General features: G+C 34.2%; 1 protein-coding gene across 1 annotated transcript; it reads left to right on the top strand.

Annotated features, from left to right (window-relative positions):
* Nucleotides 1-3,887: 3,887 nt before the first annotated feature.
* LOC103494155 (DExH-box ATP-dependent RNA helicase DExH3) lies at nt 3,888-12,253 on the top strand. The gene is made up of 19 exons (XM_008455229.3): nt 3,888-4,612; nt 4,790-4,944; nt 5,050-5,137; nt 5,285-5,533; nt 6,272-6,367; nt 6,457-6,645; nt 6,745-6,904; nt 7,030-7,160; nt 7,861-8,034; nt 8,153-8,425; nt 8,552-8,746; nt 9,067-9,270; nt 9,422-9,491; nt 9,579-9,727; nt 9,916-10,224; nt 10,413-10,472; nt 10,632-10,784; nt 10,883-10,993; nt 11,121-12,253. Exons 1-19 carry the CDS (start codon nt 4,217-4,219, stop codon nt 11,604-11,606), a joined length of 3,648 nt encoding a protein of 1,215 aa, XP_008453451.1. The 5' UTR covers nt 3,888-4,216; the 3' UTR covers nt 11,607-12,253.

Here is a 12,253-nt window from a genome sequence, read left to right as displayed (position 1 = left end):
GAAAATTTGGAAAAAAAAATTATAATAGTGAAGCAGCCAGGGAATTCATAGTCAATCAATTTTGAGAGCAAACAAAATAGTTCTATAAAGATCGTGACACAATAATTCTGCTTCTTTGCTTTCCAAGAGATAAGACCATCACCTATGAAGATACAAAAGCTTGTGGTTGACTTCTAGGAATCTAAGCAAGATGTCCAATCAACAATCATTGTAGGCCTTAAGATGACAAGATGATGATTTTGGAAGAGAAACACTTTGATTTGAACATCCCTTGAGATAATGCAACAATGTACGGATAGCAAGTAAATGTGGCTGACAATTTAGAGTTTAGGGTTTAGGGGGTTAGGGGTTACGGTTTAAGGTTTTAAAATTTAGGGAGGGTTGCACAACATATTGGTTCAACTTGTGGAATGCAAATTAAGTGATTTATGGTCGTGACATTATCAAATAAAGTGACATGCCAGATCTTAGCTAGCCAATCTTCCTCAAAATGAGATGAGAATTATCAACAAATGGTACTATGTATGGTAATTTTGCAGTCAAGGCACTTATAGATATATATATCAAGTTGAATCAAAAATAAAATAGCAGATCTTCTAGAATAAGATCAGGTAATAGACTTAAGTTTCAGCAAATTTCACAATCAATCGAGAATGACTAGAAAATGAGATATTGAAGTCAGAGGTAGGTCTCAATGAGATGAAAAGTGTTGGGTTTTATATCATAAAACAGATAATAAAGGTAAATAACTGACCATTATCAATAAAATGTTATTGTTAATAATTCAATAAGAGTTATTTATTATTTAATCTTATTCTTGTTTTAATAATCTTATATCCAATAAACTAATATCCGAGACAGTTTAATGAGTCTTAAATAATACATAGATCAATGTTCAAGATACAATCTAAATGGTCTATAAGTATAAGAACAAGGTTGAGTACCTTATTTTAATAACACTAAGGGGGTGTTTGGGAGAAGGAAAGGAATAAGGGGGAAAGGAATAAGGAAAAGGGGGGATTATGAAAAAAAAAGATTATATAATCCTTGTTTAGAGAAAGGAATAAGTGAAAGGATTATGAAAGATTATTTATAATCCTTGTTTGGGAGAAAGAATAAGTGAAAGGATTATGAGAGATTATTTATAATCCTTGTTTTGGAGAAGGAATAAGTGGGAAGGAATATGAATTTTTTTTTTATTATTTCCTTTTTTAAAATTAGTACAAAAGGAAACTCTTGTAAATGCAACAAAACACCAAACTATTTATGGTCTGTATAACAAAGCCCATAAAATTGATCATTTTTTAAATATTCCAGGTTTGTCCTTTCATCTTTCTTTTCTTCCTAGCGATTCGTCTTCCTCATGTTATTTCTTTCATCGTCTTCCTCGTGCGATTTCGTCTTTCGTCTTTCGTCTTTTCTCTATTTTTTAGCAATTTCTTTCCATCATCTTTCTTATTTTTCAATTCTTTATTTACGTCGTTTAATCTTTCCATCGTTTTTCTTCTTTTTTTTCGCTTTTCCATCATCTTTCTACTTTTTCTCTTCTTTTTTTTCACTGTGATTTCTTTCCATCGTCTTTCTTCTTTTCTTTTTGTTTTTACGTCGTGTATAAAAAATAGCAAAATCTAAAAGATCGTGTATAAAGAATCTTTAAAAAAATCATTAGATTGGAGTAGCTAAATGTAAACTATCGTGTAAAAAAAGTAAATAATAGTGTATAAAGAATCTTGAAATATATTATTTAGATTGGAGAAGCCAAATGTATACGATCGTGTAAAAAAGTAAACGATCTTTAAAAAGATAAAGATTGTATATAAAGAATCTTGAAAAAAAAACATTTAGATTGGAGTAGCCAATACGATTGTTTAAAAAAAGTAAGCGATCGTGTATAAATAATATTGAAAAAAAATCATTTGAATTGGAGTAGCAAAATCTAAACGATCGTGTAAAAAAAAAAAAGTAAACGATCGTGTAAAAAAGTAAATGATCGTATAAAGAAATCTAAACAATCGTGTATCAAAAGAATTAAAAAAATCGTGTACCAAATTTTGAAAAAAAATCATATCTAAACGATCACATATAATTTGTAGTCATATCTAAGCGATTGCGCATAAATTGTAGCTATATCTAAGCGATAGCGCATAAATTGTAGCCATGTCTAAACGATCGCGTATCAAACAATAACTAAATCTAAACGATCGCAAATATATTACTCGCTCGTTATTAACGGAGCATTTTTGGTATTTTACACGATGGGCCTCTAGGTTTTTTCCGTTTTTGGAATTGTTTTATAGAGTATAATATTTTGCCGCTTTTTTTATAGTTTTGAAAAGACCCCTAGTACAAATGTATTTTTTAAAAAAAAATTATATTGTAAATTCAATATACAAATATTCGTATTTTATTTACCATAATTTGATTTTTTTTATAAACATGTTCCATTAGCTTCATACAATGTCAATTTTGAACATTTTGTAGGCAAGTTTTCTGTGCCAAAAAATTAATTGATACGTTACATATGAAAGAAATTACATGTATTTTCTTTTAAATTGATGTTGTAAGTACAATATCGAAAAATTACATATTGTTGACAATTGATTTAAAAAAACGATGACCAACGTAATAGCATTGAAACAAAATGAAATATAGGAAACAAATGTTTTTCTTTTCGAATACAGTTAAACGACGAACATCAATTATATCGTACAAATCTATTTTGAAATATAAAATTAAAATAATAAAAATATTATTAATAATAATAAATTTCTTAATTTAAAATAATAGTAATAATAAATTTCTTTATTTAAAATAATAATAATAATTACTATTATTATAAAATAATATTAATAATGATATCACATTTTTTAAGTAAGAAAGAGAAGGAATAAGAAAGAATAAGAAGAAATAAGAGGGGATTGAGAGGAAGAAAGATAGTCTTTTCCTTTCTTATTCCTTCTCCAAACATAGTATTTTCCTTTCCTTCTCTCAAACGGGGCCTAAGGATAGGATCCATTTTGTATTTGATATAAACACAATGATCAAATGCGTTCATGTAGGTAACATACGAGTGAAGGTATCCTATGCAATGAGTTTGCATAAGATCGAACCATGAAAAAGTAACCAGTAGATATAATTTCGTTGACTAGTTAGGTTTTTATTTCAATAAGATAACTTATGCAACTTAGTCTTAATCTTGAGTGTATTATGGACTCTTGTGCATTAAGAATTGTCATTTTTATTTCAATAAGATAACTTATGCAACTTAGTCTTAATCTTGAGTGTATTATGGACTCTTGTGCATTAAGAATTGTCATTTAATTTGCATGGGTGAGAGTGGTCAGTTCGCCAACTCAATAAGCAGACCATGTTGGAGGTAGACAAGACTGTGTGGAGAGCTTGACACATAATATTACAAGATAGAATTCACATTTTCCTGACTTAGGGTAAGTAGATGAGTAGATTTCCCTTACTTGAATAAAGAGTCCTACCCTCTCACTAACCCAAAGAGGAGTTTATGTTTAATGGTTATATCGTAAATGTGTTGTTCATTAGAGAAACACTAGTATTTAAGAATTTAGATGTAACCTAGGGGTAAAACAGAAATATGACTCAGTTAGTGTTATGAGCACTCGTGAATGGCTAATCAAATTGATATTTAATAACTCTAATACTCTCTCTTCTCCTCTTAGTTTATCGATGATTGATTTGATTTATGAGCATTGGAATAAAAAATGATGAACCAAAGGGAGAAAAGAGTATCATGGATTGTGGGGACTTTTTAATGCATCTCTTGGTATAGACATGCAACCAAATAAATTTAGTATAGGTTTGAATTGACTTTTTTCGAAAGGTTTAAAAGTATTATCTATAAACAATGTATCCCTTTGTTTGGTCCCTTGGTTACAATTATCGTTAAATCTTGGGATTTCATGTCTCACACATACAATTTTTTTATAACAAGAAAAACCCTAAAACGTTAAAAATGAAAATAAATAAATAAGGGAGAAAATATAACGAAAGAAAGAAGATGAAAATGGTTTGAGCGTTAGAACAAACTAAACAAAGTTCCGCTACAAAGAAGAAGAACGTGGAGCTTCTTCAATCTCATCTCTCCGCCGGAGTTTCCTTTTTCCAACTATCCAAAACCCCAATTTCAGAAAATGGTTCCCAACTTCTTCAACTAGATTTTCCCCTTGTCACTTCCATTAATCCAATGCCTTACTCATCATCCTTCTTCAACTCCTATTTCAGGAGGACTTCCATGTCCATCTCCTTCAAACCCACTTCTCCTTTTCCATTTTCAACCCGTTTCACACCTTGGATTCCTCGTCTTTTCACCCGGAGAAACATTTCAATGGGGTTTGTCAACTTGCACCACTCCCGTCCGGCGACTCTTTCTGGTGTTGTTCGTTGTTCCACCACCCAATCCAAGTGGGTTGAAGTTGCCTTGAAGGAGAAACAACAGGACCATGTTAAGGGTTTCAAGCAAAGGAATATTGCGTTCCCACTTTGGCAGCATCAGTCCTGCTATAATTATGGTCGCTTTGCGTGTGACGATGTTTCTAGTGATGAATCTGATGTCGAATTTGGCTCTCCCCAGGCCCAAAGGGTATATGTTTCTTTTCTTTGCTTCTTCATTTTTTAATGATTCTATGGCTATCACAAAAAGGTTAGATTTTGGAAAAACCCAATATACATACATACATACATATGCTTGTATTTGGGAGCTTCAGTTCATGAACAATGGAACATTACTTACTTGTTACATTCTCTTAATGATTTCCAGAGTTCATCAACCCTTGATAACGTAGATGAGTGGAGATGGAAGTTAACTATGCTTCTACGAAACAATGAGGAAGTAGAAGTAGTGTCAAGGGAGAAAAAGGATAGACGTGATTTTGAGCAACTTTCAGCATTGGCAACCCGAATGAATTTGCATAGGTATTTCAAGTTTATGGTTTTCTTTTGAATACTGTTTAAATATTTATTTCAGTACCCATGTTATCATATGACGCTTATTGACATTGTTTTCAATTACTCTGGCAGCCGTCAATATTCCAGAGTTGTTGTATTTAGTAAAGATCCCCTGCCGAATTATAGGCCGGACCTGGATGATAAGCGACCACAGAGAGAGGTACATATCTTTTCATACCCAAATTTTGTAGTGTCGTTTCGACTTGCAAGGATGAGTATACTAATTGAGTTGAATGTACCTTCTTCTTCTTTTTTATTTTCTATCCATCTTGAGTGAGGAGTTATTCAAATTTCTTTTTATTTACAGGTGGTCTTACCTTTTGGTGTCCAAAGGGAAGTTGAAGGTCATCTAAGATTGTACCAATCTTCTCACAAGTCTGTGTCAAGAGGATGTTTTTCAAACAGTTACTTGCCAAATTCTGGCATTGCTGAAAACTGTGCTAACAATAATGGACTGTTTCAGCACCAGGAACCTTCAACAACACAAAGCATTGTCATGGAGAAAATTCTTCGCCGCAAAAGTTTGCTATTGAGGAATCAGCAGCAAGATTGGCAGGTATTTTTTAAAAATATATTATAATTATGTTTTAAAATAAATTATAACTTCCTTATGGAATGTAAAAAATTACATATTTTTATCGTTGATTTGTGAAGTCTCATTCTATTTGTTTGAATTATAAACTAAAAATTTATGCTCCTGAAAATTTATAGTTGAATCTAGCCTGTCATGCTGGTAATGGATGATGAGAGGTTAACTATTTTAGATGATAACTGCTCGTCATGCATTTCTTTCAAAGCTAATTTCAGTGGTCAAACAGAAATTCGAAAGATGATAACTGCTCGTTCATGAAACCAGTGGTAATTTCTCATGTGGTATTATTTGTTTGGAAGTTACATACAACTAGAAGTTAAATGGAAGAGCATCCTTCAATTACAAAGCTAATTTCAGAAAAATTGCTCATTTAAAATGAGTGAGGTAGCTGTAGGGTTTAACACTACTTGAATTAATCCCAATGAACTAAGTTAGGCTGAAATTTTTCTTGTATTAAACTGTTCAATATTGATGGTAATGTCATGGATGTGAATTTTTTCCATAATAGAAATTGAATCCTCATTTCACTTTAATATGTCAATTTTCGGATTTTGTGCACAATCACTCATGATTCATAATTTTTCTACTAGTGCTTGTCTTCTTTTGGATTGTCTACTATGGGTCTCCTTCTCGTTTGCACCGGCATTTCCTCCTAATCATTTTGTTGAAGTACTGCTTGTTCGACATGTGATAATTCTTCAGGAATCTCTTGAGGGCCAAAAAATGATGGAATTTCGCAAGAGTCTCCCTGCATTCAAAGAGAGGGAAGCATTGTTAAAGGCCATTTCACAAAATCAGGTATGTAGTCAAGTTAAATGATTAGCATAAGTGATGCAGAGGTTTAAACATGTTGCTATTATGAACTGACTGAAAGAAATGATATGCAGGTAGTTGTTGTCTCAGGTGAAACTGGTTGTGGCAAAACCACACAGCTTCCTCAGTATATTTTAGAATCTGAGATTGAAGCTGCTCGTGGAGCTTCTTGTAGTATTATCTGTACTCAGCCTAGACGTATTTCTGCCATGACTGTTTCTGAAAGAGTTGCTGCAGAACGCGGAGAGAAACTGGGGGAGTCTGTAAGTTGCCGAAGTGGTGTTTTGACTTTTTACTTTTCTGGATAATATTCTAACTTGCTAAATACCGGAATTCTATTTTTTTTTCCCTTTTCCCAAAAGGTTGGTTATAAAGTTCGGCTGGAGGGTATGAAAGGAAGGGATACTCGTCTTCTCTTTTGCACCACGGGTGTACTATTGAGAAGATTGCTTGTTGACAGAAATTTGAGAGGTGTATCTCATGTTATTGTTGATGAGATTCATGAACGTGGAATGAATGAAGGTAATAATGAGATATTAAGATATCGTAGTCATGGATTAACTTTTTGAAAATTGAACCAACAAATATCTTTATACTTTAATGAAGTTGACTTGATTTAAATTAACCCATTTATATCTTTTTACCAGATTTTCTTGTTATCGTCCTGAAAGATCTTCTTCCTCGACGGCCGGATTTGAGGTTGATCTTAATGAGCGCAACTCTAAATGCCGAGCTTTTTTCTTCTTATTTTGGTGGTGCTCCAACAATGCATATCCCTGTAAGTTTATATTAATTATAAGCTTTAATGGATAGAAATGAATTGCCATATCTTCTTGCCCCCCTCTCCCAGGTTTTAATGTTCTAGGTTCAGATTTCCATTTTACTTACCAGATAAATGTAGTATAGGATATCCATGGATGTTTACCCGTCTTATTTGCTTGTGTTATTATAAATTTATAATTAATAAATGGATACAACATGCATAGACTTTCCTTGATGGTATTTCCTGTTTATATACATGTGTGTGCGCGCGCGTGTGCGCGCATTTACATTTGAATAGAATATTGAAAAATGGTAGTTTTCTTTTGTTAAAGATTTTTTTTAGTGTTTTGTTATTGATTACATTATGCTTTTAGGCTTTAGCTCAAAGTTATCTTATCTTAGTTTCCTTGTACACATTTTAATGTAGGGGCACACTGTTGTATATCACATTACCATTTTAAGGCCTTTTGATATTTTAATATTCTTGTAAAAAGTACTCCTTTCAAATGCTATATTACTTTCTATTGGGTCTTAAATCTTTGTTACACGCGTCTTTTTAGTGGGGTTTGGACCTCTACTGGTAATTATGGCTAACTTAACTGGTTATTATAAGCAAACCTAAGGGCACTGGAAAACAGCTCACTGAAACGTTCTTCTAACACATTAAACATAATGCTCACAGGAGTAAACTTTCTTCTAACCCATTCTATTTTCAGGGTTTTACATACCCAGTTCGTGCACACTTCTTGGAGAATATTCTTGAGATTACTGGCTATCGATTAACTCCATATAATCAAATTGACGATTATGGTCAAGAAAAGGCATGGAAAATGCAAAAACAAGCTCAAGCTCTAAAGAAAAGGAAGACCCAGATTGCTTCATCTGTGGAGGTATACATACATTCTCCCTCTCATATATCATAGTTTATGGAAATTCCAGTAGCGGATGTCTCATTCTTATTTTCTATATTCTTTTCTGCACATGCTAAACCTTCTTGTTTTGACATAGGATGCATTTGAGGCTGCTAACTTTTCAGCATACAGTCCTCGGACTCGGGAGTCTCTGTCCTGTTGGAATCCTGATTCAATTGGTTTCAACCTCATTGAGCATGTCCTCTCCTACATTGTTCAGAAGGAGAGGCCAGGTGCTATATTAGTTTTTATGACCGGTTGGGACGATATAAACTCTTTAAAGGACCAGCTCCAGTCTCACCCTTTATTAGGGGATCCTAGCAGAGTCTTGCTCCTTGCATGCCATGGTTCGATGGCCAGCTCTGAGCAGGTAACTGTGTTACTTGCACATGTAATCGCCAGTAATATGAAATACTGCTTGGCATCTTTGAATTTGAAAGCTGTCTTTCATCTGACAATAACTATTTTGTGTATATTTTATCATCTATTGAAACAGAGATTGATATTTGATAAACCTGAAGAAGGAGTTAGGAAAATAGTTCTAGCTACGAACATGGCAGAGACTAGTATCACCATCAATGATGTGGTTTTTGTTGTTGACTGTGGAAAAGCAAAGGAGACATCCTATGATGCCCTAAATAACACTCCTTGTTTGCTTCCATCCTGGATCTCCAAGGCTGCTGCACGACAAGTAAGAATAATTTGATATCACTTGATTATGTTCGTTGGTCTGCCACGAACTCATGAGTCATATCGTAGTTAAACTTCATATATGTTTTTCCTTTGCTATAAAATTTTGAATACAATATTAGTCTATGAACTCCAACACAATGGTTTAAAAAAAGAAAAGAAAGGAAAAGAAGGATTCACGCTTCAGAAATAAAAGAAATGGATTCATGTTGTACTGAATATAGTGTTGCTGTGTTTTTTTTTTTTTTTATTCTGTGTGTATAATTTAATAACATTTGCATTAATCACTGACTTGGTTGACCTATTTCCCCCACCAACCAGAGAAGAGGTAGGGCTGGTCGTGTCCAACCTGGCGAGTGTTACCATCTCTATCCCAGATGCGTATATGATGCTTTTACTGATTATCAACTGCCAGAACTTTTAAGGACCCCATTGCAGTCGTTGTGTTTGCAAATCAAGAGTCTGCAACTTGGAAGTATATCAGAGTTCCTATCAAATGCATTGCAGCCGCCAGAGCCTTTATCAGTAAGTACAACTTTAATGAATAAGCCTTAGTATTATAGTAGTGATCTTACATGGAAATAAATTCGATGAGCCTTTCCTACCAAATTCTCGAAATTTTGCTTCCATGGACTCTTATTTGATTCCACCTTATGTGTTATTTTGCTCCTTGAAGGTTCAAAATGCCATAGATTATTTGAAGACAATTGGAGCTCTGGATAAGAAAGAAAATCTGACAGTTCTTGGTATGGATTCCATCCTCTTTTCCCTTGCGTTGAATTTTTTTCTAATTATTTCTATTGTTACTTGAACCCTGGTTTGTCATCCTTCAGGGAAACACTTGTCTGTTCTTCCAGTTGAGCCTAAACTAGGGAAAATGCTTATATTAGGAGCTATTTTCAACTGTCTTGACCCAATTATGACTATTGTTGCTGGTCTTAGTGTCAGAGATCCTTTCCTTATGCCATCTGATAAAAAGGATGTAAGTTTGCTAACACATAATTCTAAAGCTTTTGTTACTTATTTGATGAGAGGTTGTTTTCCCATAGTGACTGTTACAAACGTAATTTGTGACAATCATCTGTTAAATTATAATTAAAAAATTTCTTAATTTAAATAATTATTAACAAGAGGAATTGGTTCTAATTGGTTTTTTTTTTCCTAATTCAGTTAGCCGAATCAGCAAAAGCACACTTTGCTGCACGTGACTGCAGTGATCATCTTGCCTTAGTTCGAGCTTATCAGGGTTGGAGAGATGCTGAAAAACAGCAATCCGGTTATGAGTACTGTTGGAGAAACTTTCTCTCTATGCAAACTCTTAGAGCCATCGACTCTCTGAGGAAGCAGTTCTTCTTTTTGCTGAAGGACTCTGGTCTAGTTGATTACGATTCAGAAAAATGTAACAACTCAAACTACGACGAGCACTTAATCCGTGCAATCATCTGTGCTGGTTTGTTTCCCGGAATTTGCTCTGTTGTGGTAAGTTATGTTTGGTATTCACGAATTTACCTGATACATAGCTTTAGTTGGTTTGATTTTTCATTTCCTAAAAAAAACCTTTATAAGAATAATTATCTTTGTTCAGAATCTTTTTCAGCAGATTAACAACTTCATAAAGCTTTAATAATCTATTGTAGCTAGGCACTGATTATAATCATTTTGAACAGAACAAAGAGAAATCAGTAGCTTTAAAGACAATGGAAGATGGTCAGGTTATGCTATACTCGGTAAGTTTTTCTCATTTCATGGCTGCTTGGTTTCAAATTTTTTTCCAATCATAGTCTCATTCCAACTCATTCTACTGTACTTACTGAATGAAGGGTGTTCAGCATTAAGAAAAAAGATTCATTTTGTTTTTTTCTTGTTATTATTTTCTAATTGAACAGAACTCAGTTAATGCTGGCTATCCAAAAATTCCCTACCCTTGGCTGGTGTTTAATGAAAAGGTGAAAGTAAATTCAGTCTTTCTTCGGGATTCTACTGGGGTATCTGACTCTATCCTGCTTTTATTTGGAGGAAATATTTCTAGAGGAGGACTTGTACGTGTTCTATTTCAAACTTTGCTTCAGCATATTACTCTTTTTCCATTTCTTTTCAAAATTGGAACCTGCTTAACCAAATATTTAAATTCATATAGGATGGTCACCTCAAAATGCTGGATGGTTATTTGGAATTTTTCATGAAACCTGCATTGGCCGAGACTTATTTGAGCCTTAAAGGGGAGCTTGATGAGCTTGTTCATCAAAAAGTAATTTCATTTTTGTTTTGGAATTTCATTTTTTATTTCAGTTCTCCCCTCTACTCCACATTTCTTAATCCTCCAAGTCTTGAGGGATGCTGTTGTCCTTTTCTCAATTTGAGTTTTCTTTCTGCAGCTTTTGAATCCGAAGTTGGCTATGGAGCCACACAATGAGCTACTCTCAGCGTTAAGGTTGTTGATTTCAGAGGATCGCTGTGAGGGTCGGTTTGTCTTTGGTCGACATATGCCCGTTCCATCAAAAAAAGCAATAACTGACAGTCCACCTCGACAGAAACATGGTGATGGAGGTGGGGGTGATAATTCCAAGGGTCAGCTTCAGACCCTACTTGTGAGAGCTGGACATGAAACACCAACTTACAAAACTAAGCAATTAAAAAACAATCAGTTCCGCTCCACTGTTATTTTCAACGGATTGAACTTTGTGGGCCAACCTTGTGGCAGCAAGAAACTTGCGGAAAAAGATGCAGCTGCTGAGGCTCTTCTATGGCTACAGGGTGAGACACATTCATCTTCCCAAGCTATCGATCACGCTTCCATACTTCTAAAAAAGAGCAAAAAGAAAAATACTAAGCCGTCATTTCATGGTGCCAAATGGAGTTGATTGGACAGTAAGAAGAGTACAAAAGCAAAAAGATGATAACCATTAATGATTGTTCAGCTCGCTCATCTTTGAGGTTATGATATTTGAGAAAGAGGAATAATTTTCTGGCTATGGCTAGGCAACAGTTGATCTAGTTCTATCACTAGTACTAAATCTTTGACATGGAGCCATCCGTTTACAAGAACTAACCTGCATTATTCTTCTCAAATGAACACGCAAGGTTTAAAGCGATTTGTACTTTGAATCAGCCATGCAGCGAGTTACAGCAGTGGCAAGAATCTGCAGCCATAATTTTGCACAATGATTGTTAACCCTCCATAGATTTGAGGACTAGGCCATAGAAATGTTCCAGTCTGAGTAATTAGGTAGATGGTTAAAAGCTGCTTGAGAAGTTGTTGAATGAGCCACATTCCTCTGCTTAAGAAGGGTTTAGCAGAAGCCAATTCTTCAGGTTCTCTACGAAACTTCTTGATTTTGTTACCCTTCCTTACAGGCCTAGGGGACGGGCAATGCACATCTGAGCTTCTGGCCATATACTTGTTTGTTCACCTAATTTTACTGGTGGTCTAACATATTCTTAGGTATTAATGCTAATCTTATACACAGGGATTTGTTCAATAATAGATCTGGATTGTTTTTCAGTTTTA

Source organism: Cucumis melo, chromosome 2, assembly GCF_025177605.1.
Source record: "Cucumis melo cultivar AY chromosome 2, USDA_Cmelo_AY_1.0, whole genome shotgun sequence".
Taxonomy (NCBI): Eukaryota; Viridiplantae; Streptophyta; class Magnoliopsida; order Cucurbitales; family Cucurbitaceae; genus Cucumis; species Cucumis melo.
This window is presented reverse-complemented; position numbering and strand designations above follow the sequence as displayed.

Bases quoted from the DNA above. Each gene is read 5' to 3' on its own strand.
- LOC103494155 (XM_008455229.3), top strand. From the start codon at position 4,217: ATGCCTTACTCATCATCCTTCTTCAACTCCTATTTCAGGAGGACTTCC. The intron at 5,138-5,284 runs GTACATATCTTT...TTTTATTTACAG, and splicing joins ATAAGCGACCACAGAGAGAG to GTGGTCTTACCTTTTGGTGT. The intron at 10,473-10,631 runs GTAAGTTTTTCT...CTAATTGAACAG, and splicing joins GTCAGGTTATGCTATACTCG to AACTCAGTTAATGCTGGCTA.